This window comes from Chlamydotis macqueenii, chromosome 5 (genome assembly GCF_036417535.1).
Source record: "Chlamydotis macqueenii isolate bChlMac1 chromosome 5, bChlMac1.mat, whole genome shotgun sequence".
NCBI classification, from domain to species: domain Eukaryota; kingdom Metazoa; phylum Chordata; class Aves; order Otidiformes; family Otididae; genus Chlamydotis; species Chlamydotis macqueenii.
In genome coordinates, this window is record NC_141560.1 from 51822810 (window position 1) to 51848856 (window position 26047).

At 40.5% G+C, this 26047-nt stretch overlaps 1 protein-coding gene across 10 annotated transcripts in view; it reads right to left on the reverse strand.

The window, feature by feature from the left end:
• BRSK2 (BR serine/threonine kinase 2) overlaps positions 1-26047 on the reverse strand; it is a 331752-nt gene that overhangs the window by 25839 nt on the left and 279866 nt on the right. For 6 of the 10 annotated variants that reach the window (XM_086749316.1, XM_086749315.1, XM_086749311.1 and 3 more), the window contains exons 12-17: positions 22063-22213; positions 18246-18311; positions 14249-14272; positions 9256-9316; positions 4714-4921; positions 3521-3569 (exon numbers count right to left, since the gene is read on the reverse strand). In XM_086749316.1, coding sequence (XP_086605442.1) covers positions 3521-3569; positions 4714-4921; positions 9256-9316; positions 14249-14272; positions 18246-18311; positions 22063-22213 — 559 coding nt within the window. The remainder of the gene's footprint in view (positions 1-3520; positions 3570-4713; positions 4922-9255; positions 9317-14248; positions 14273-18245; positions 18312-22062; positions 22214-26047) is intronic. The other 4 variants (XM_086749314.1, XM_086749313.1, XM_086749310.1 and 1 more) reach the window with 2 other exon arrangements.

The window sequence follows — 26047 nt, forward strand, 5'->3', positions numbered from 1 at the left end:
GGCTAGACGGACTCCAGGGGCCCGGTGTATGTCACACATGAAAGCTGGACCTGGAAAAAGTGTTCATATTTAATTGCAGGTCTGCCATGTTAAAATATGGCTTTTAATTTTTGCATTTTCATTAATGGCTTTGTTGGCCTTTCATTTATAGGTCTCTTAACAAGCACAGGTTAAAAAGGCCCCAGAACATAGGGAGGTTTTCTCCTGTTCAGCTTGGAAACTTGGTCTGGAGTCTCTAGAGTCCAGCTGGGTTCCCTTCTTCGTCAAGGTTATCACCAGTAATACTGACTCTGGAAGATTTACTGATAGCCTGGGCTCCAGGCCAGCTTTTAAATCACTGGAATTCACTCAATAATTTTGCTGATGTAGCCTAAGATGGAATAGATGCCAGTGGCCTCTCCTGTCTCTGGAATGAACAGAATCAAGACATAGCACACATGCACTGGCTTTTTTCCTCAAAATTGGCTGAACTAGCTGGGTAAATAGGCCCACTGAAGAAGAGGGGGCAGCTTCAGAGTAATACAACACAATAAAAGTTTCTCTCCTCTTAGAGGGTGTTAAGTGCTACTAACTTGGGTTAAAATGGGTATGAATCAAGGATCCTCAGCTCCTTGTATGAGATGCTCTAACATCTCACAAGATCAGGCTATAAGCAGTAAAAAATGAACTTAAAATTAACAGTCTTCTCTTGTCATGGCAAACCTCCTATGGGGGAGGGAGATAGGAGATATGTGTGGGAGGCTGGGTATGTAGATTACTCTAGGGAATCTAATCTGGTGTCCAGTTGATAAAAAAGCAAATAGATTAGCATGAAAATGGAGGCTGGTGCTTTATTATGAATTTGTCCCTGCTATAATGTTGTTCCTTTTCCTACTTTTGGAGTGCCTGACTGCATCGCAGTCTGGGGAGCCTCACTGTCTTCCCTATCTGTCCCTGAGTGCATGGATCTGTAACCTCCGGAGGTTTACCTGCTTGGCATAAACAACAACATTTTTGCTCAAGTAAATGGAGCTTTGCAGGTTTAAAGCAGCTGGAGCTATATTTCTTTAAAAGTCATCTGTAACACATTTTCTAGGACTTTTTCATATGAGAAAGAATAGCATTACCCAGACATGTCAAAGTGTATTACCTAATCATCAGGTTTGTTAAATGAATGGCAGCCATTAAAGAATGCTGTACTAGAGCAAGGACATGTATTTTTATCACTCAACCCATGAGGTCAATACAGCTCTTGATAAAGATACCTTATTTCTTACAGAAAGGAAGAAAATACTAGAAAAAATAAGGCATGTGGAAGTGGGCACTGAGCAACAAGACATCTATTGTTACAATATAATCCAGTTCATTATTTTTTATGACTTTTATTATGTTTACTGCAGGGTGCACCCCAATTGAACTCATTAATTTAGCAATTACACAGAAAAAGAAAAAAGGGCCTTAGGCTTTGACTTGCATCCAAACTGCCTCAAATGACAGACACTACTTCTCTATACCAGCTTTTAAAGAGTGGTATGGAAGCAGAGAAGGCAATAAATTAAAAGAAAAACTTCCACCAACATACATGCATGAAAAGAAGAGGAGAAATTTAATTCTGAATGTTTTCTACTTTAATGGCCTTAAAAACATTTGAGCTGAGAGTATCATATATTTCTTTGATAAGGATGTGTTCTTTTTATGAAATTATCTCATGCCTCTCTATCAGTAAATGCTCCAAAGTGTTGAAAAATGCAATTTATTCAATTTTTCTTCCTGGATTTCTTTTACTAACCTTTACTATTTCCTACTTCTCCCTCTCCGGAAGTCTTTATCCCTCTCCATTCTGCAGCACTAGATAGAGAGTGGCCATCTGGGGAAAGTTGCTAAGGCAGTACCATTGTCACAAATTACAAAACTTTTGGCCCAAAATTTCCAACTACAACTCATGAATATTTCAGACAAGTTTCTTGACAAAAGACCAAATTGCCTTTGTTGGCAGGGTAAGTCTATGGGCATTGGGTGCACAAACACAAGCTGTGAAAATAAAAAGGAATAATTTGGCATCTGTTGCATATATTAGGAAGTGTTTGGAGCAGCACTCTCTGGTAGGGACTTCCAAACCTGCCATGCAGTGACACACATTTGTGCAGTGAAATAGTTGAAATGTACACTCCCTTTTAGGAATGAATCTGGTGAATATGAAACAGCTTCGGCATGTCCCAGTGCTGCTGCCCAGAATTAACACTGTGTTTACTATTGCAGCCAAAGATTCCTCTGAATTATCTTAGAAGAGGCTTCTGCATATTATCCTGAGAACACAAACTCTCCTGTTCTAAGAGGAAGACTTTTTAGTGCATAGTTATTACCAGTATAAGCCATTGATTATCCCTAACCCCCTCTTTGCTATCTAAGAGTGATCTGCTTGACAACAAATGAAAGAAGAGAGAAGGAACATGTTACAAATCTAGTAAATTCAGCTAGCCATGAGAAAATTGAGAAGTGGGCCCATGTGAACCTCATGAGGTTCAAGAAGGGCAAGAGAAAGGTCCTGCACATGGGTCGGGACAACCCCAGGTATCAAGACAGGCTGAGGGATGAAGAGATTGAGAGCAGCCCCGAAGAGAAGAACTTGGAGATACTGGCAGAAGAAAAGTTGAACATGAGCTGGCAGTGTGCGCTCACGGCCCAGGTGGCCAACTGTATCCTGGGCTGCATCAAAAGAAGCATGACCAGCAGGCTGAAGGAGATGATTCTGCCCCTCTACTGCACTCTGGTGAGACTGCTGCTGGAGTACTGCATCCAGCTCTGGAGTCTCCAACATAAGAAGGACAGGGACTTGTTGGAGAGGGTCCAGAGGAGGGCCACGAAGACAATCAGAGGGCTGCAGCACCTCTCCTATGAGGACAGGCTGAGAGAGTTGGGGCTGTTCAGCCTGGAGAAGAGAAGGCTCCAGGGAGACCTTACTGTGGCGCTTCAGTATTTAAAGAGGGCTTCTAAGAAAGATGGAGATAAGCTTTTTAGCAGGGCTTGTAGCAGTAGGACAAGGGGTAATGTTTTTAAACTAAAAGAGCATAGATTTAGACTAGATATAAGGAAGAAATTTTTTACAATGAGGCTAGTGAAACACTGAAAGAGGTTGCCCAGAGAGGTGGCAGATGCCCCATCCCTGGAAACTTTCAAGGTCAGGTTCGAGGGGGCTCTGAGCAACCTGCTGTAGCTGAAGATGTTCCTGCTCCTTGCAGGGGAGTTGGACTAGATGACCTTTAAAGGTGCCTTCCAACCCAAACTACTCTGTGATTTTAAAATGAGATGGTTACTGGGAGACTTTTTCATCAACTGCTGACCCCATTGCCATTACTGAGGTACAGATTTTATCCAAGGTCCTTAGCAGAAGAACCATTTCACATCTCTATCCCACTCACAGGATAATAGGTTACAGTCAGATACTGATCCAGAACAGGAACATGTCACCCTATGACATTCAGGCAAAGAAATGCCATTGGTATGTGGTGGAAAAGAAGTAGTATACTGGCAAATTACTTACTCTGGGGATGATTCTGGGGTTAAATTAGACATCTCCTCTGGTGTAGGTACTGCCCATGCACGCACAGCCAAAAAGAGGGAGGGAGAAAAGAAAGTGATGATTTAGTACACCTTCAATTTTCTGCTTGTAACAACTCTGGCATTACACCCTCTTGCATTTGCCCATTGCCTCTGCAAACTAGTTCTGACATTTGAACATTGGTCTTATGTCTCTAGATCACTGTATCTAATCAAGTGTTGCATTTCAAGGCTCAGCCTACCCTTCCTTAAATCATTATGTAATCTTGCACTAGCTGCCGTGGTTTCTGGTTCAGACACAAACACTGTGCCAATTTGATTGCTTTACAATTGCTCCAAAGCCCAGCTGGATGCAGGTCAGTCACTGCTGCAATTCTCCGCAGTTCTCTGACCATCTCAGAGACAATGTCCCTGACCATCATCAGTTCAAAATCTAGCTCTTCCATGGCTGTAATCCTAATTTCCCTTGGGATCACACCCCAGTACCCTGTAAAACTACAGGGTGTTGGGATAGCTGCTGATGACATCCGAGGATAACACGTGACTTTGGGTGCTCTTTGCCTGAATGCAAAAAGCCATCTGGAGCTTAAAGAAGAAAATTTTGCACATCTCAACACTCTAGAGACTCTGAAAACTGAAATAGGCCAGCAGATATGAAACCACTGATTGTGTTAAGGAGAATTTTAAACCAATTACCAAAGGAGGAAAAAAAAAAAGTATTAACTAAGATCAAACGAGCTGTGCTTCAGAAGGACAATTTCAGTCTATTGCCACTGGCTATCTTTTTTCCAGCAGAAGGCTCAGCCTGTGGCTATGGAGAGGCAGCGGAATACAGCCATAGGGGAAACAGCAGAGCTCTAAGTTTGCTGACAAAACAAGTGGAGAAGGTGAAGATAAAATTTTCTTGTGTTCTAAGAGCCATAACAGGGATAGTAAGAGCTGTATGGCTAGAGTGTGAAGAGGACTCAGGAGATGCTGTTGCAGCAGGTGCAGTGGCATGATAGAGCCTGCTGACACGTGCCTTGGGTTAGGGCTGGCTGACGCTGTCACTTTCATTTTTAGTACCAATATTCAGTTCTCAGTACATGAAATTTGCAGAGTCACAGGGAGGTATCAATTTGCTGCTGAATATCTGCCCACACCAGAACCATCCTGTACATCTGTGTGAGTACTCACCTTGCAATTTCCGGCGATGGAAGCGAGGAGACCCCAAGAAACTATTCTTGATCGAGTTGAGCCGTGTCCTCCATGGCATTCCTCCAATGCTGGGGCTGGATGGTGGTGTTGGGTTGGGTGTGCCTGCTGGGCTCTCCTTTGGCGTATGGACAGGTGTCCCCTTGGGGGTAGGGAGGGGACTTCCCCTTGGAGAGGGGTGAGGGGTGACCTGTATGATGGGGATAGATTTGGTGCTTGGGTCAGTACTAGAAGGGAGCAATCTAACAGGAGACATAGGGTTGGTCTGCACTTTAGGAACAGCCAGCTGTGGGTTAAAGCCAGCAGCAGGCGAGCGGCCCTGAGCATTCTGCACAGGGGTGTTCTGGGAAGAGGGGGCGCTGGTATTGCTGGCAGGGAGTGGGTTGGATTTAGTAGACTGGAGTGGTTTTTCGGCCAATTTGCTCTTGGACGGCAAAGTCTGCGTCTTTGGGTTGGGCTGAAGTGCTGGCTTTGGTTGGAGTACATGTCCAGGCCTGGAGGCGTTCCTACAAGCATCAGGGTCCAAGGAGACTTGGGGTCGGGGAGAGAAAGGGAGGTCGGAGGTCTGAGGGGGGATGAAGAACTTTCTGATAGGCTACGAGACAGACGCAGAGTGTCCATGCACATCAAAAACAGTGAAATACGCATAGAGCGGGCGAGCAGAGAAAGGAAAGTCAGAATAAAATCCATCCGAGTCACAAAGGTGCACCATGTCACAAGGACACACAAGAGATGGAGGTGAAGGGGTAGTGGGAGGGAGGGATTTTGCAAAGAAACAAAAACGAACAAACAAACAAAAAACAAAAAAAAAAGACATGCAGTTAGCTGGGAACACAGCATAATCAACAACAGCAGCAGCGGCAGCAGCAAGAACAACAGTGTCATAACAGACTTCATCATATTAACCAACCATGTGTCAGCAAAGGAAAAAAACAGAAAGAAAAGTAAAACAAAGGAAAAGTTAAAAAATCAAAATGAAAGAAAGTAACCAAGAAAACCAAGAAAAAAGAAGAGAGAAATGCCATCTCTCTGGGATTGTTCTGATTGCCCTGCAGTGAGAGAAGCATGATGCTGTAGGGAGGTGAGGAAGGGGAAGAAGAACCACTCAAGCCACAGACAAATTGAGATGTGCCAAGAATGGGACCACCTCTTTCAGCTCCAAGTGCCCATATGCAAACCCAGCAGAAAGATGAAACTCAAAACAGGTGTGTGATACATACGGAGCGGTAGGTGATACACACAGGTTACTGCACACACCAGTCAGATCCTCTTTCCTTCCTCTTTACCCCTGCCTCTGACTAATGCACACCCTGGTTGCAGCCACCCATTGCATATAGAGGGAGGAAAAGGGAGCATGGGCATGTGGGCACCCACTCTCCTCCCCTGGCCTGGAAGGCTAGGCTGCTCAGCATTCACTTGGAGACTTCAGACCACACACCACCATGAGAAAAATATGAACTCATGTTGGTGTTTGATTTGTAAACAGCTACAGCAAAAATATCAGAGAGGTCTGGCAAATTTGTTTATCTGGGAAGAGATGATACTTCCCATCAGACTTTATGCTTCTCCTGCAATATCAGCGCACTGAAGGACAGCTTGATAACTAGAATTTCTGTCATAAAGTCACAGCAATATTTGCCATTAGGTCCCAATTCTATGGAGGGGGTGGGGTGACCATTGTTTTGTAAGACAGTTTAAAAAGAAAAAGACAACCAAAGTTCATAATCTGTCACTGAGTCATCAAAATGAGATTATTATTATTTTTTTTTCCCCAAATAAGAACATTTACACATTAGAGGCATTTTGGGAAACCATTCATATGTAAACATCAAACAGCAGTACACAGACTTGGAGAACAGAAGCCTTTTAAAGGGATATTAGCAAGCTAAAAATCACATTTAAAACAAAATGAATGTCCTTACAAAATACTGCTGTTAACACCTTAGATCACAAGTACTGGCAGAATTGTGAAAATAAAAATCACTGCTGAAGATCTTTAGTTTTGGTCTGCATTCAGATTCTGATTTCTACAAATTATTACCTATTATAATTTTATTATTATTATTACTATTACTATTATTATTATTATTACGCTGTATTCTTAACACCTAAATGCTGTAATCAAGCACTCTCCAGACACACCGTGTCCACTTAACCATGCCTCAAATCTCAGTCCCAGGTAAGCGCACTTACTAGTGAGTTTACTTTCTGGGTTTGATGGATTAGCACAATGTTGTCATACATAAAAAAAATGTAGAAATGTATTTAGGACTTAATTCCTAAAATTGCTTGCAATTAGTTTTGTAATTACTTTGAAGAACCTAGGGTTAGGCCACCAAAGTTAAAGAATATCACTACATCAAAACATTTGTATTATTATTAGGATTGGAAAGTTAAACTGAAGTCTGCCATGTTGGTAAATTCTGATCACCATTGAGAAAGGAAGGGAAAAAGATGAGGAAAGTGGTTAATTTATGGAAGTCACTATCAGCATCTGACTTAACCATTTGCAAATTACAACAATGGATAAAAGTCAAAGACTCTTGGTTCCAAATGTTTCCTTGCAATTTTTGTACCTTATGTGTATGGTGGTCTGAGAAACAAATTCAAAATAAATAAAGTTAAATTCAACTCCCACTTAAGTCATTAAGAATCTGAAGGGGCACTCTTAATTACCACATTTTAAATAATAAAATAAAGAACAAGATTAGGTCTATATTTCAACTGGGGCAAGGGGGAACACCATTAGCAAGACCTTGTGAGATTTAAGAACTGTTAGTTGCTGTCAAATTCAATTCCTCATAGAGCTGAACCTAAGCAGCGCATATAGTGGAATGTAAATGTGTATTTGCTTTTTAAGTTATGTTCTCTTTCAATAATCTAAGGTGCTATTAGAAGCATAGGTAAGGACATTTAAAAATATGATTTTTATTCCAACATTTCCTTTTAAGTCTCAAATTTGACCTACCTTAATATCATTATTATCTGTTGAAAATGCCATCTGGTTGCTAAATCCCTTTGAAGACTATTTAATCAACTGCCTATTAAGTAATAACAGTAAGATACAGCAACTACGGAATAGATCTTGTCGTCCTTATTCTTTGATGTAGTCCTACTGAGATGTAAGAAATTGATCCCCAGAGATCAATTAATGAGATCAAGATTTAGGTTTGCCTCACTGGATGCTTATTTTGTGCACAAAATTATGTCCATGATTTTTCAGTACATTTTGCAGTAGCATAAGAGTTCTCAGACCTCTGCTTTGTTCCACTGACATCCAGGAGTGCCAGTGCATAAACAAGGAAATGTATCTTCACTGGCTCCTGGCACATTAAAAAAACCAGAGGAGACCACAAACACATTTATGCCAGTTGCAAAACAGGGTAACAATTGATAGGAACTCAGAATATGTTTCAGAAAATAGTTCAGTCAAGCAAGGAGTTGGAAGTTTTAGTAGCCTATAAACTTACACTTGACATTGTGTCTTTATGCATAAGAATTACACACAATGTTACTGAGGAATTACAATTTTAAATATTTGGAATACTGATGTTATCTTCATATACTAAAGAGTAGATCCATAGGTGTATCCAAACTCTTAACACATGGAATATATCCATTTTCAATGGAGGATGGCATCTTCTCATAAAGTCATGAGAAGTATGTAGAAATCCTCCAAGGACTCTGGGCCAGAGGATTAGGTAGCATGGCTTGCCACAGCCCTACAGATTTCTTGATGAGGTTTAGACTTTTGTAAGGACTGCAGTCTTTAAGTGAGTAAGCTGACCTTGTCAGACACTAGGAATACTCACTCTTATCCCTAAAGGAGTTACCAAGGGGAGGGAGGCCTCTGTTATTCCACTTAGAAACTGTAATAACTTTGCAACAGATGTACTATCAAGCATGTTTTGTACTAGCTAAGTATCAGTATTAGTTCAATATCAGTATTTAGTTGACTGCATATTGAATAGTAAGGGCATGTGAAAGTACCTTATTTATAGGTGTTTGAGTGTTCTTTTCTCAACTTAGTCAACTTCTTGCTTTCCTTTTAAATTTACTAGCCTTCAAATTTGTATAAATTATTTTCTCTGACTTTCTAATACAAGCTATTCTGAGGCAAAAAGAATCAAGTTGGTTGTAACTGGCATGGTTTGGTGTTCTGTTGTGACCTGACTGAAGGTAGCTGTGAAATGGTTCCTGATATTTGGTCTGAAACCACACCATATACAGACCTCAGCTGGATATGGCAGCGTTTAGTCATAGCAACGTTATTCTATGTGCTCATGAGACTGAAAAAGGGCAGGGGCACAGTGAGATCCCTGCTAACAGTGCAGGGAACATGTATGAGAAATTCTCTTGCATTTGTAAATAACATTTCCTTCACCACCCATGAAAATTTACAAGCTGCCAAGGAAAAACAAAACATCCCAGCTAAGAGCCACAGCTCTGCAGCAACAGATGTCAAAAAGCTTCAAGCATGTGTGAGTGAATTGGACCAACAGATCTTGAAGCAGCACCACTTACCCTTGGACTGCTGAGAGGACTGGTGGAGAGCCCAGATGATGCTCCGCTGATTGACCGAGACCTGAATGGACACAATAAGGAAAACAGCTCTCAGAAAACTTGGATAAGTAATAACCCTGAACACCAGCCACCACAGGCATAGGCATGAAGTGAGGAGGAGGAGGAGGGAGGCTGTCACTGGAAAAGTACATGACTCTTTCCTTTCACTACTGTCACATTTTTCAGTTGTCCCACCCTCAAAACAAAGAAATGCTGTTCCTCAGGGAGGATACTGTAATCCCTTTTCATTAAGGGAGTTGCTACCTTCTTTTTGGTCATCAAGCACATGGAAGCTACTACATGTGACCTGTGCAAGCTGAACTGCTCAATTCAAAAAGGACGGTCAAGACATTCATGTTGGTGCTGAGAATTCTCTTCTGCGCAATGCTGGTGGACACAGAATGAGACTTCTGTCACAAGCAACATGGGAAAGCACCATGTGGTCAAGGCACAAAGGTAGGGAATTCTTCCAGATATTAAGAAGAAAACCAAGCGTCCATGACCCATGCACATAGTTGTTTCCTATGTGATGACTGTCCACTGAAATCAAAGCTCACATTGGCTTAACCCTTTCCAGCTTCTCACTGATGGATTTCACATGTCTGCTCTCCAGTAAGATTCCCTGCTATTGCATTAAACAAACCAGATTTTCTGTATGGATAACGAGTTCTGCTGTTGTTGATGACTTTACTAATATCAAGACAACAGCCCAGGAGCCCTCAAAAAGAGGCCAGTCAACAGAGAATAAACTGTCCTATTTGCTGACAAGGTCACCTATACTGTAATGCTGTTATGCTCTCTGTCAAAGGCCACCAATGAAAAATGTCAGCTGTAGACAATAAAACATACAAATGTGCTATGCTAAATGTGCTGAAAGGGCAGACAGGCCAAACGACAAACATTTCAGCAGCCTTTCCAGGAGAAGGGCTGCCCAACAGGAAAAAACTCCCTCCGTGTGACTGTAAATGAGCAAGCCCCAGAGGCAGCTGCTTTCTGTCCTTTTTAAACAGAAAGAAAGTCAACTTGAAGACTGAAACATCTAACAGGAGAGGACTTGGCTAAGAACCTAGTTGTTCAACAACCACCATGCAACATGTCAATACAGCAAACCTACCAATGTTTTACCTACAGTAAGAGCCATGAAAGCAATTACTTGCCTTCAGGTAATAAACATGAAAAGGTGAAATCCTGTAGATGCTTGAAAAACCAAGTGCATGTGCGTATGTGTATACATATGTGTCTATGTGTGAGTGTACACAGAAATATATTTAAAACTCATATAAGTCAGATAGTTAATGTCAGCTTATACATAAAGTAATATACAACAAATTTAGACAATAAACTATCTCAGTTCACTCTCTTCTATGGTTATAGAAGAATAAAACAAAAAAAAAAATCAGTTTCTAAAATGGTCTCACAGACATATATTACTAAAATAAGTTTGAATAGTAGAATTATTAAATGTGAACTGCAAAAGAGGAAATGTTTCCAAGGAAAGAGTAAGCTACAACTGAACACAACGGCAGGTCCTGTTCTCTGTATTTGTATCCTCTGCAGAAACTACTCACTGATGGTTTTCTTCATATCTCATTGCAGTTTATCCATCACAGTAAGTAGGTGAAACTCATAAACCCAGCCTCAACATGCTTTTTTTTTTTTTCCAGATTAAATCTAAATTTGTGCCATTAAAATCTAAGGCATGCATTCTACACAGAAACTCCCCACTTACATTTTCCCTTGTACCCTGCTGCAATTTCTTCATCGCAGTACAGCAGTCAAAAACTAGAAGCTCAGTTTTGGCATTAGATTAAACCTAAACTTGTACCATCAAGGTTTATGCAAAGTAATTTTAAGGGGAGAACTGTCTACTCCACTTTTGAAAGGTTATTTTATGTGCCTCTCCTATGGAAGTAGCTGAGTACAACACAGATGTCTCGTGCATGTGGGAAGTCCGTTTAGTTAAAATCTTCCTTACATGAGTCATCAGGAAAAGCTGCTTCTTCCAAACCATAGTTTACAAGAGGAGTCTACAGATTATCTTGGACAAATGTGGAAGGCATGTAGGTGCCCAAAGATGCAGCTGAAGACCTACTTAGGACTTAAACTCCCACTAGGAGCTGTTCTCACCAGCTCTTAATTGTGGTGGGGAAGCCTTCTCAGACACTCACCTGAATTCCAGGATACTTGATTAAAAGTCCCAACCTGCTATTTCCTCTTTGCCACCAGGTGTTTCCAATAGTCCTGAATTCTCCCCTCCCAACCTCACTGCCTCCTATTTTTTTTACAAAAACAATCACATGCATGGAGGACAAAACATGGCAGACCCCACCTCCCAACTCCCAGTTCCTTATTGGAAGCAATATTTGAAAAAGAGTTCTTGTGTACTGTGTTTTCATCCAGCCTAGGGGCCTGAGGGAGGGGACAGAAGAGAGAGTTAGTGTGAAATCCTCCTGAAATGCATTCAGTATCCACATGACTGCTATTGAACAAGCTTTATTTGTGCTGCTGATTTACATGCAAAGTATGTAAGAAGTAAAGTAGGCCCTATAGCAAGTTTTTGTTTGTCCACATTGGAAATTGTATATAGGAGCAGTGGAAAGACTTTAAAGAATCTTGGGTTAATTTTAAGTGTTGGAGTGAAAAGAGAATTGTACATTTTCAAAACTTTTCCCCTTTACAAGAGAGCTCTGGTATGAGATATGACACCGAGACTGAGAAGATCTTCCTTACATCTTCTTCATTTTAATAAATCTCCCATAATTTACCTTTACAAATGGGACATAGTTCCCAAGCTGGCTATAAAAACTCAGGGCAGGTTCTATACTCCAGTAGAAAAATGCTAACAACCAAAAATGACAGATTTGTCCCTCTCATCAAGATCGTCTTAGCTGGGAAAGGCTACAATTCAGGGTTGTTTTTTAAAAAAAACAAACCCACATGCACTGCTCTTGTATCTCAGAATCAGGTGGACAGAACTGGGAGAGGGCCAAAAGAAAGTAATGAAAACATTGCATTATGCTGAAGTGCTGTGATGAAAGAATAGAGAGAATTTAAACTTTTATCACTCTCACCAGAAAATGAAAATATGAGGCCCTACAGGCAGCACATTAGTATGGCAGACTGAATGATTTTATGTGTGGAAAGAGGAGAAAAATATGACATAATCTTATCTCTGTGGCTATGAACTAAGTTTATTTGGTGGGAAATACCTATTAGTGAGTAACCTCCTAAGAGTCCTACAGGCATTAAATGTTATTGGAAGTATTAAATCTATAATTATTCCAACAACTTAATCCTAAATGCAACAATGTAGGAAACTATGAACATTATGTGTGACTCATTTTGCTCTGTGTTTTGCACTGCTGTATGCTTGGGCACTAACTCAATGGAAGCCACCAAATAAATTTTTCTTACAATCAAAGGAGCGTTTGGTACCTTGTTGCAGTCCCAGCAGAACTTGCTTTTATAGCACCGTTTGACCAGGATGCTGAATACAGCCTCTTAGCTGGTCAAGCTGGAGCCATGCTTCCAAGAAGGGGAGCCTGCAGCATGCATGCAGTGTGCAGTAATGCATCAGACTAGTGTCTCTGGGTGAAATGCCTTAGAAATTTTAAAATGACTTGATTCCGTGTGTAGTTTTGAAAGTCATTGCCAAAATATCCAGCCAACCTCTTATTTGCATCAAGCATAAATTTAGTGGAATTTGATACTCTTCTTTGCTTGCTCACTCAAATAAAACAAACAAACAAAAAATCGCAAACTGTATTTCAGGGTATGAGACCCCTGAAAATGACCTAAATTAATCTACAATAGGTGAGCAATCAGGCATTGCGTGTTACAACATTTCATCACTATTACTCTTGGGTGTCCAAAAGATACAAACTGTGTTTCCTTGCTCCCTGATCTAGGGAATATGAACAGAATACCTTTGATGCTCAACTACTATAAGACCTCTAACTAAGAATACGAATGCTTATGTCAGAAGGTCTACTCATGGTAATAACCGCTTCCAAGATGAAGCCTCGCAAAGAATACAGAGAAGGGACCACAGGTGTTGGTAACACACCTCTTCTTCCTTTCAGCGCACACAGAGGGTGATGTTAAACAGCACTACCTTCCTTAATTAGTCAGTTACACTGAAGTTCTATTTATACATGGTGTAGAAAGAATTAATAAATAGTAAAGTAAAGCATGCTACAAACATGAGAAGCAAATGTTACTGGTGCTAATTAGCTTTCTCAGTATGTACCCTCTCAATAAGCTTTTGCTGTATGTAGTCTCTAGTGATCTATTACAATGTTTTTATTAAATCATTTATTAAGAAAATATTCTCCTTCTGTCAAGTATTTATAAATGGAACTTTAGTTTGAAGCGTGACTGCATTCCTAGTTGTACCTATAGCCTTTTTATTGAAAACAAAGAGCTTTGAAGATGTATCTGTCTCTAGGGCCATCTGTTCAACTCCTAAGAAAACATACTAAAAAGAGAGGGAATACCCAGCATTTTTTAAAAAACATGGATGGGATTCAGCTTCATGTTAAAAAAAAAGAAGAAAAAAAAGGATAAATTAGGACCAAAATTAACTGGAGGGTACCAAACAGATACAAAAAGTGCTATATGGAAAAGAATGTTTCAGTCTCAGAAGGTGTTCTGGTACACACACAATGTCTAAGGATGGTTCTCTGTGCCCACAGACACTGAAACACAGAAACAAACAAGAGAACAAAAAAGAACCCAAAAGTAAATTATATGGAGTGTGACTTTAACATAAAAGCACACAAACACACACTAAAGCACCAAAAATGCTTCTTCCCACATCTTTCTCTCTCTCTTTCCCCTGCCGTAAAGCCTCATTCGCTGAAGTGTATCAGCCTGTACTGTATTTGTAAAATGCAAATGAAAAGTTCCTCTACAACAGGTCCCACAATAGGAATAATCCAAAACTAGAGCTTACCCCAACGGATCAGCACTCGCCATCCTCGGAAAGGGAAAAGGAAGAGAAAGGGAGAGAGAGAAAGAAGAGAGAGGGATGTGGAGGCAGGTGGAGAGAAGAGTAGGAAAAGCAGAGTGAAATACTGTTTGGAGAACTGAACAGTCATAATTATTGCCACCGGTGCCTACATCTTCAGAGACCAGGAACACTAGGGGGACAGTTTCATTTACCAGAAAATAACTTTTTTCCTGCTCACAATATTGCAGACACATCCAACTTTGGCACTGGAGAATATGGAGAGGGACATACTAAAGCTGTAAAAAAGCATTCCCAGTCAAATCTCAATTAAAGAAGTCAGCAGAGCAACGGGCTTCATACTTTATGCTGCATTTCTTTTCTGTGTCTTACATAAGGCACAGTTATGTCAGACTGTTATCAAGGAAACTGTTCTTTTTGTTCCCGGTTTGCTCAATGTAGTGTCCCTCTGTCCCCCAAGCTGGCCTGGTAAGAAGTACTTTTTTTTTACCACGAATGAACTGTGAAAGGTATTGGTTATTAAAGCATGCATTTCTGAGCCAGCTTGGGAGCCCAGGGTACAAGATTGTAGCTCAAGCTGTGAATCTGCTTTGATACTGGCTTATTAGTCATGATGGTCTTATAGTCCGGAATTCAGATCAGCTACAACATACCAGCTCAGCAACCCAGCACTTATCTCTGTGGATGCCATCTTGTGCTCCAGGATCTCATTTTTCATTTAAAATAAATTCAGTCTCTGAGTCTTAAAGGTTGCAAAGAAAATCTTTCAAATATGAGTGAAGAATAAATCAATGCTGTGCTGAAAAAAGTCTGAAACAGCAGCTCTTAAAGCAGAATGAATCTCTGGCATGTTGACTTTGAAGCCTAGCGACAATCAAAACCTTCAATATTCTTAATTTTTCTCTGCTAACCAAAGCATTCAAAATTAAAAAAGAGTAGTCAGGTTATTAAGTTTTCAGGGGTGCAGGTAAGCAAACTCAGGAAAGTGTCACCACCTTTTCACATTAACAAAGACTGGATTAGAAATAAATAAAAATCTGGTGTGTTATTAAGCCAAATTATTTTCAAGTCAGATGCAGCGCTTTTTTCCCTCTCTGTCTCTTTCTCTATCTCATTCTCTCCATTTTCAGTAACAGGCTCCCAAGCTGCCAGAGCTACCTCTGGCTGGGTGAGGAAAATCCATTCTCCACAAGACGAACACCAACAGAAATGCCAAATTTAATATATGCCCAGTAGATTTCACAGTCTACTGCTCAGTGCAACTAGCCATGCTTCCGGTTACATCAACATTGCAAATGCTGGGCTGGGCAGTGCAAGGCAGTTTTGAGAAAACTTAAAACTAAAACATAGAATAGAAAGAAAAAGCTGTTGTGCTACGCACTGATAGAGAAGTGGAAAGAAGCATTACAGTAAGTTCTTTTTAATGTGGTTGAGTGACACTCCATTTGTATTTTGGCCTGGAGTGCAAATTTGGGTAAGACCTAATTCATATATATACAAATACATATATACATGTATATTTAGGGACAAACGCTGTCCTCAACTGTACCCATACAAATCTGTCTACAGTGATGTAACTGAGAAAAGCAAATTAACACTTATTGTGTATTGGAACATGTGTGTGTATTTATACAGAAAATACACCCATATTCACACATGCAGAATATTAAAATGCAAATAGGATGGGTGCAAGAAGGTTGATTAATGACTTTCAAGTCATTTTCCCAACAGGGAAGGCACTGAAGAGGTTAACAAAGAGAATGGAAAGCAAATTGACAATAGGGAAAAGGAAGAGGGAAATGAGGATTTAAAAAAAATTAACAATCCCAGGACACAATAGACCCAGAAGCGCAGACATGTGCATTCCCTACAATACTGAAGCAAGTGAACTACGGAGCTGCAGCAACCCAGATACAGAAGAAGAGAAGCGCTGAAAGAGGGGGTGAAAGAGAAAGTCAGAAAAAAAGAAAAAGAAAAAGAAAGGGACAGTGGCCTCAGCTACTAAGACAACCATGTGCATCTAGAGGGAAGGGACCCTTAAAGATGCAGTATTCCTTTAAAAAAGACATCATAAAGTTGGATAATTAAACACTGGCCAAAAATTTAATGGCTACCATGATTAGCTGGTGCCATTTTGCTGGGGTTCTTTTTGCTGCCTGTCCCTTCCTATCATGTGGCTGTGCACAGATCCAGAATCCAGGTCCTCTCACTTCCCCAACACTGGGGTCCTTCATCCTAACTCTTAGAGGTGAGAGGGAGGTAAGACCACAGAGAACGTAATCCTCCAAAAATCAGCCTGGTCCTTCAATGAGAAGGACCCTGGGTGATCCTTTGTGCAGTGCTCTAACCTTCTCCTGCTGTACATTGAAAAATATCACCTTTGAGAGGGAACAAAAAATGCTCATGTGTATTTAAGAAATTCCCCCCGTGGTTACTGAAGGGTAATTTCCTCTGCTCCTAACAAAGCTGTAGCAGCTGCTAGGGAAGGACAGAGGGACAACGAATGGCGCTGGGAACATCTGCTGAAAGACCCTTCTCCTGTCACAGATAAAATTTCTGCCCTTCTCTTACTGGATCTGACTTTTAATTACTGTGGAAAAGCTCACCTTCAAAGTAGTTTCAGACTAACTTTTAATGCAAGAAGTGCCACATGTTCAAGAGCAGAACTTAGGTATAGCGGGAATCAGAAAGGAACAGGAATCTCCATGTCTATGTAACAGTCCAGGAAAGCCCAGCTACTAAAGACTGTATAACCACTGCTTCTTCATGGCTGTGAAACTTAGAAGTTTCCAACAATTTGAGTCCAATGCGTGTTCCTATCTTGGCATCTTAAAGAGGGTGCTTTACACACCGCATGAGGCACAATTTCTCCTGCAGATGCACGATGTTCTTCACTGTGGCAGGTTCAAGACTTGAAACACTGCCCATAAAGGACTGCCTCAGCCTGCAAAAGGCCAAAACAGGGGCTGTCCCTCACACATCCTACAAGTCTCCTGAGGTTTAAAGGCCATATTTATCTTTAAATAGAAAGGTTTCTATTACAAGGGGAAATGGAAAGAAGAATGGTCTGCCAAGTCCATAGGTTCCTTTAAGGAAGCCACTGCTTCCCCCTTTTTGAATCATATGGAACACTCCTAGCCTTTAGGTAAGCTAAGTGTTTGTCCAAAAGTATAAGGAATACATTTTGATGAAGAATTATCCATTGGGATGCCAGCTTTTAACATCAGAGAAAAATTATCTTCCTCTGAGACTGAAATTTTAGGAACAACATATCCACTAAAAACCTTACCAAAAGTCTAAACTTCTTTTTTTTTTATTCATGGACTCACATGAACCCACTTAAACTCTCAAAATCTGGTGGCCTGTATGTCTTATATTGTGCCTCTGTTCACTGTTGGGAGTTACCCTTTTTGTTATTCTTCACCATCTGTCACTTGAACTGCTAGACTGGAATCATCCTTCAAAAACTTCATCTTTGATCACCTTTTCCTCTTGTGTTCTCTGGTGCAGCCAGAGTAGTTTTAAGGAGTTTGTCTCTTACCTACAGGCACTTAATATTTTTCTCTGTCAAACCAGATTTCCAAAGTTTCCTACCATTGTTGTCACTGACTCAGTTGTGCTGCTGTTCCTAGTGCTGTGAGTGGAGCACTCTGGGCTTTCCTTGTTTTTTATATTCCAATCCTTCCCAAGGCAGTCTTAACAAATATGTCTTCTACCCTGGGCATCCTCACTCGTAGCAGAACTGAACCAGAAGTAGCAATAGGATGAAATTTTAGTGGGGGTACAGTCACAGGCTGCATTGGGGATAGCCTCAAATGAATGGTACTGTACAAAAATATATGTAGCATGGGGCTGTAAATATCCCACCCTGTTTCTCTCTAAAGAGAGAACAACTATGTCCCCACACGGAGAAGGTAAGTACTGCATCTTTAAGGTCTCAGCAGTGAGGTAGAGGAGAGGAACATATTGTCAGTGTTTATACCTTTCTTCTTTGTTGAATTTGGGATTGGCTTCAGAGATATCCAGGCTTTTACTGAACATTGTTTTACTATGGCAGGAACAAAGCGAGAAAACAGAGTTACTAGTTTATAAAAGAGAGTCACCTGAAGCAATGCTGGACACCCAGCCCCCCAACCCATCCTCCCCTTTTTAAGCAATGCTCTAAAAAACCTTTCTTTTACTTTCCAACTATGGCTCAAGCCTACACAGTGCTGAAGTTCATTATCTCCCGCTGACTTCTGAGGTCTAAGATGACTTCCCCCATACATATTTGTAAACCCTGCTCTCCTTTATCCAATTGAAAACCCAGGTACCATCTACTTTGTCACATTATCCAGGGAAAACAGAACATGCCTGAAGGCACAAATTGCAAGATGCTCATTACTCAGACTTTTCTAAAAGACCTCAACACTAAACACAATCTGGGAAAAGGTTAAAATCAGACCATAGAGCCTCTCAGAGGAACAGTAATCCATTTTGTATTCTAATTTGTAGGGTCCATTACCACTTACTCCTAACTCTGTTCCCTATACTCGGTGTATACAGCCCTTCTTTATCATCTTGGGTCTGAATCCCTGAAGCTTAGAAACAAAATTCCCTATGCTTTGCTTAAGGGGCAACGCTCTCTAATATGTTTCACTGGTAATATGCTTCACTGTTTCACGGAACACTGCTTCCTAATGTTAGCTGATCTGTCATGCAAGCTATCCACTTCAAGAATCAGAAGAAAATGAATAGTTCATCAAGCCCATTTTAGAACAGTTTTTGGACTCTCACAGCAGAGCTGCTGAAAATTTCTGGCATATTCCCAAGGGATTCTAGCTCCCATGGAATTCTTTCTAGTCTGTGTGATTTTGGCACAAGGGACAAATTAGCTGGTGTTAAACTAAGCTCAGAACCTACCTCTTTTCTTTTGACATTTCAATGAAATACCAGATAGTGTGAGAGGTGTGGAAACCACAACAGAAGAAGCAATTAAGATATAATTATGAATCTGTTTAGTTGACAACTAGCAGGGAAAACCAAGAATTAACAAAACTTAGTCATCAGTTTTCAGATGGCTGGTGTTCGTGCATACTAACTTTGCCATATACAAAGACTCAATGGAGAACACTTGGAGAGGTCAGGCACAAGCATTTCAAGAAGTCTGCAAGCTAAACAAGCAGCCTTTGTGCTGAGTTCCCCTCCTCCATTATCCAAAACTAAGTCACTGAAGGACTATGTTTTCACTTAATACTTTCTCAGCCTGTAGGATTGAAGGCTGCCAAGTTTCAAATCTCAATGGAAATATATCCTATTACACAAGCCAAGACCAGACACTTGTAGGGTCCTCAAATGCAAAGCCAAAAGCACAGTTCATCACATAGACACATAAACCAGAGGCTATAACATAAATCCCCTTTATGTAAGCAAACATCTGTTTACTACTGGGAAAGAAGACAACAGAACTAAATCACAAGACACATGGGCGTGTTCTGCCCACTGGTTAGGAGAGTATCTCTGTCAGCTCAAGAAAGAAGCAATGGCTCTGTGTCTCCAGATGTTTGTACAAGTCATCTGTGTCTAAACAAGAGACTTGTTTCCACGGTCTACCTCCCTGTCTTCCTAGTATTGTAGGGCAAAAGCACTGAATACTCATCTGTTGAGACGAAAAAAAATGTAATTCTGAAAAAAAATCCACCTCTGGGATCTAAGCCCTACTGCTGTAAATTCCACTGTCAGTGGGTCATTTAATGGAACATAATATGCGACTAGCCATTAAAAATCCCCTACTATTGGTGGAAGGCACTCGTCATTTTGTTACTGACTGTTCGGACAGATGGTGCCCCATCAGCAATGCACTGTCCCCGGACAATCCCCATGCAGCGGTGTTTGTTAATGAAACCAGTTCACGTTATAAACGACCGTGCTGCCAGCAACACAGAATGTGCTGTAGTCATCTGTGGATGTGGATGGTATGAATTACGGAAGCTCACACATGCAGTACTATAACATCTTCCCTTTAACCTCCTCCAAAACAAGCACTAGCAAGCCCATCATCATCAGTCATGGTGTTATTACATCCCTTTCTCCACCTTTGATCACACCTTTATGTCCAGCTCTGAGTTGTAGCATGCATTGCTCTGTATCTCTTTTGTGCCTGGCAAGTTTTGTTTCCTCCTTAAGCGAAAGCCCTTCACTGATATGTAGCCTTGATATGTGTCTGCTTTGAACTCATCTCAGACATTTTGACTTCAGTTGTTTCCTCATCTGCAGAACTGAGACATTTGAAAGAAATAGTTTGGACAGCAAGACACAGCTTTGTTCTTCAGACACTTGAATCCAAAGTCAAAGCTGAGAGTTGGAAGAGAAGGTCTCAGCTCTCAGAAAACTTCAGGATCAGTCTAACATCTCCTATTTGTTCCACCCAGTCAGACACTTACTGTAAACAGCTACCAGGTACCAAATTAAACGCTGCAGGCTGAATAAAGGTTGAGCAACTGTTCGTCAGTGTTGTGTTCATCCTTATCACTTTGAGGCCTATGAGGAACACTGAGCACACTTTGTCCTGAACACTTCCTTCGCCCAGACCTCACATCAAAGCAAACCACATATTCAAGACAGGTTTCAAACCTACACTACAATGAAAAATCTTTATGGCAGTGTATCTCAAGGCCACACATCCAGTCGGAAGTAAATCCTAGCAGATTCTGGAAGTCACCACTTTTTCCTCACTGTAGACAGAACTGTAACATCTGCCAGCAAAACTTTCCAGAAATTCTAGGGGCCTCTGGACATGAAATTATTTCACATTCTTCACTCAGTTCTTAGTCAGCAAAGGGAGTTTCTGGGCACAGCAGGCTCTTTTTGAGCATAACTTAACGGCTGAGAAAAAAAATCATGTCATAAAGCTGAAACAGAAGTTACAGCATCATCAGCATACATACATGGAAGTGTTCTTTTATATAGATTAATTTATGTGTGAATCCAAATGCACGTGCTTCCCTTAGGCTAGTCATAGGAACTGAGGAAGCAACTTCCATAGTTCACATAAGTGAACTTCCACAGTTCACTTACTCTCCCACCACCTGCCTTGAGGAGACACCATTTTCCTCTGCTGTTTCTCCACAAGACTGACATTCTCACTGATAGAAAAGAGGAAAAATTATACATATTCCATCACTTCACAGGCATGTGGTAATTTTTGTGGGTCAGATGCATGCTGGCTATGACAGCATATTTGAGAGGCATCTACAGATGCCTGGACAGGGCTTTTCAGATTCAAGCTGTTCTGATGACATGGAAGGTGGGGTTCATCTCATTTAACTTCGGGTGCCCAAAAGCTAGGCACCTAATCCAAGACAGTCATCTAGATTCCTGTTGCAGGCTATGGAGACAGAGAGGAACAACCAGAGGGTAATTTATCCCATTTAAGATTGTTGTAGCAGAGGATGTAGGTATCTGAGACCTTCCAAAACTCTCACCTGTTGCCATTGCCTAGAATGACAGCCTATATCACAAGCTTAGACTGAATGCCTATATTCTCATCAATTAAAAAGAGATTATATGAATCTTGCGCAGAGGATGTGGTGGTTTCCTGAGCAATAGCTGCAACCAAACAGAATCCTTAAGCCTCTGGCAGGACTTCTGGTTCTGTGTGCATAAGTGCTGCTGGCTGCCAGATCATGTTGCAAATGTGCTTAGCAGTTGTAATGAGTGCTACTGTGAATAGAAAAGCTCCACAGCTCCTTTGTATGTATAACATAAAAGGGAGTAGCAAACCCAGACAGGCAGGACTCCTGGGTAAAGGAGAGACCCACCTCTGTCCATGTTGTGCCATTTCAATAGCTCTGCGAGCAGGGACTGGGGAGCCGCCATCTGTCACACTGAGAACCTCCATCGACTTCCTTTCTGGCCGCCGCTTCCCATGCCTGTTCAGCATTGGGGAATCCACACGCTTCCTGGGGGGATCTTTATGAAAAGAAAACACTGTCAGCTGAAGTCAGCTGGACTTACCCGACACAGGTTGGTTAAATCCTCTCTCAGCATTCTCACTCTCACATGTCTCACACAGAGACATGATGGAGATGAACATCTGCAATCTCTCCCTTCTTCTAAATTTGCAAACATTAAGAGGTAAGTTGCAATCCATCTACAGAGAGGAGCACTGCTACTACCCTGAATGTATGAGCACTGTAAAACAAAGGTACAGCTATAACATAGCTTGCAGAAATTACCTTACAAAGCCAGAGTATAAGCCATCTAGGGATCCTGTATATGTACTCAGGTTGCTAGAGCTTGCCTTCAATGTCCCTGCTAGCTAGATTAAATGTAACATAGGGACATGAGTACATTCTGAACTCAGAATTGCATTCTCCTCTGAAAATATTCCCTTTTTTGCATCTTTAAGATTAGATCTCAGGTTTTCCCTGCTGCTTTATATTTTTCCTCCTTCAGCATTACAAACTAAACATACTTATCTACCTGATAGGAAACTCAAATGAGTGCTACTAAAATTTATCTTAGAGGTCATCATACAGCTTTTTCTGCTATAGTAACTGAAGTGCTTTACACTTTTTATTGTGTGACATTTCTGTGAGATATGGAAGTGCTACTTTCACTTTGCAGAGTGAAAACTGAGCTATAAGAATGAGATATTTAAAGGCAATTCATTCCTAAAGGTGCTGATATTTACTGAGTTTTGGAGAAGCACCTAAATTGCTCTGAAAAGATTCTTTAGATACCAAACTGCACTGCAGAAGGTAACTTGCCAAACCATACACACCCCCATGGTGAAGCAGGGAACCAAATGCAGACCTGTTGTTTTATTACTAACATCTCTCATGGCATCAAAACAGTAAAAATAAGGAAGGCAAAAAAAAATACAGAAGGATCTTCTTTTCTTTGGTTGGGTTATTTCAGTTCCCTGCTTCTATTTATACATACATTTTTAATTTTAGTGGAGAGCAACCACCTGTAAAAAAAGGCATCCTTCACCTCTGCAGTTAGAAAGCAGCTCACAGTGCCCAGCCCCTAAGGCTTCTTCCTCTGCCAAGATTATTTTGTAAAACCAGAAATATTGCAACTGACAATTCTACTTCTACTGCCTAGACTGATGGCATTATTTTTATTATCCTGCCTTCCTCACACCCCTCATCGACTTGCTTGTTTCTTCTCTCTCTCATATCATGCTTTTCAGAAAGAGATCCCTTTAAGGCAGGGCTTATTCTTAAAACAACGAGCATGAGGAAAGACAGCTCAAATGCAAATTGGCTAGCGATAACAACTGACCCCATTACTGTATAATTCAAGTTTTCTTTGTATTAATAGCAATAATGTTCCTGTTAAAAATTAATTAGAAAAAAAAAGCAGTTGTATCTTACTCCATTTCAAACTACATCCAGTAATAAAAAGGCAGCAGAAAATACTATTAGGGGCAATGACCTCCAGATTAGGAAAAACATATAGTGCATAAAGTTGAAGGAAAAACAAAGGGAGACTAACTTAATACAGCAGTTATCTGGGTGACTTCAGCTGCACATGTATAAGTGGTCACAAGTAAGCTGGGACAAGGTTTAGACATTTCAAACTCCTGCTTCTTCAAACAAGCTCAAAGAATGAGAAAGGATTCATCCCACAGGACAACTGCTGGTATCAGAGGTGTGACTAGAGCCCAGCAACACACATAACAACAATGTAATTACATTTGGTATCAATAATAGAGACTTGATTCAAGTTTTGCACAGGGATATCAGACATTAGAAAGAAAGGTGGAACAGTGCAGTTTAAAAGAAAGGAGAAATAAGGAAAAGAAGGAAGATGAAGACAGCAGCTAATGTCAAAAAAATGGAGATAAGTAAGCTCAGACTGCATCAATGTTAGTTAATAATAGAGTCTAAACAAGAAAGACGGAAAAAAGGCAAGAAAAACATTTTCTGAACAGATATTTTAAAAGGCAATTTGATGCAAGGATGTTCAAAACAGAAGACTTCAACAGATGGAAATTCATCTGAGTGACACTTACAAAAGTGACAGGTCAAATATAAGGTGGACATTAAAAGACAGTGAAGAAGAAATATGAAGAGCAATTAGCTAAAGACTTGAATAACAGTGTTTTGTACAGCCACGAGGACGAGAAAGCTTGAGAGAAGGACAGTCGCCAGTGGAACAGTGAGGGAATCAACAGAACAATTAAGGACGAGAAGGATATCACTAACAAACTCAATGGTTCTTCTATATCAGTCCTTGCTGTTCAAGGTGCTAGAAGATACTGATTTCCAATCTATACTTTAAACTATCAAAGACATAGACCAAACAAGAAAAGCAGATGGTGAAACACACCTATAAATTCAGCAATAGAAATTCAAAAAAGTTTGATGGAAAATACATCCAGAAGCTTGCATGAATGTGGTTAGGCTTTTAATAAAGGTATTTGATTCCTCTGTAAAATTGTCTACAATCCTACACTATACATAGCTGAGGGTAGCAAGTATTGTACGTATTTTTTAAAAGGGTTTGAGTAAGAAACGACAGGGCCCTGAGTCTGTCATCACTGTCAAATCTAAAGTTACTAAAGGAATAGTTAAATACACAGCCATCCTGCCATAAAGGCTAAAGTGGTGTCATACAAAAGCAGTAGAAGATTTTGCAGAAGCACAGGAAATAAAAATAGGAAAACATCCAGTGTTTGCCCTTCTCTTGAATTTCTGGAAATACTTCACATTAGGAAAAAAAAATCAAGTTCTAGTCTGGATCTGTGATAGTTTTGAGGATGCATTTTCCTTTTATTTCACACCAGAAAAGTGAAGCCATTCCTAAAGATTTTTACAGAGAAAAAGATAATTGTATAAGTAATGATTCAGTCATAAAGACATTCATTTGGAAGGTGAGAAATAAAGGTTCAGCTTCTGAGTTTGGATGAGGCACCTATATCCTATATTCCGGCCCAATCTCTTGTTCTCTGGTTTATTAAGAAACCGCACCCCATAAAAGCCTTTTCCTCAAGGAGACATTAGTTGACATTCCTTCATTTTACTGAGAAGTTTCTTATTTCTCTGTTTTCAGGCAAAGAAAATGGAACTGGACTCAAAAAAATGGTGAAGGTGGCCCTTCCCTGGCCCTTTGAGAAAGCTTCATACAGCTGAAGCAGATAAAAGGGACACCAGAAGAGTACTAGTCTAAGCTGAACATAGTTTTACCTGCATCAATCCTTTCTGAGACCTAACATGCAAAGAAAGAGGAAAAGGCAAAATACTCTGAGATGCACTCTTTTTTTTTTTTTTTTTTTTTGCAACAGCTTAGGCAATGCACAACTCTCATGAATGTGGTTTCTTCAAGCTGTTGTTATTAAATCTGTTACTTTTTCTCTGTTCTTTGTTTGTGCAAGGCCATTGCTAATGGCTAATGATGAGATATTCATCAGAAGCATGACTGCTCTTAATTAAATCTTGCCCCATGTTCTCAGCGATGCTGCTGGGAACAGAGGAGGTGGAAACCTCCTGTGGAAGAGGAAATACAACCTACAAACACTCAAAGAATACTGCTCAAAGAGTCTTAAACATGCTGATGAGGCACAACAATACATTCAGAGCAGTGTTTCCCTGTTGGGGAACATTTTTACTCCTTGCACAAAAAAAAATACAAGCATGGAGCATAATATTTCAGTTCAAACCATGAAAATACTTTGGCATGTGGAAGAGAGATATATGATGTATTTAGGGCATAGCTACATATTCACTTACATGCTGGGTATGAAGATTCTAGAGTCACCTTGCTTCTTTTCCTATGACAAAAGCATTTCTAAAC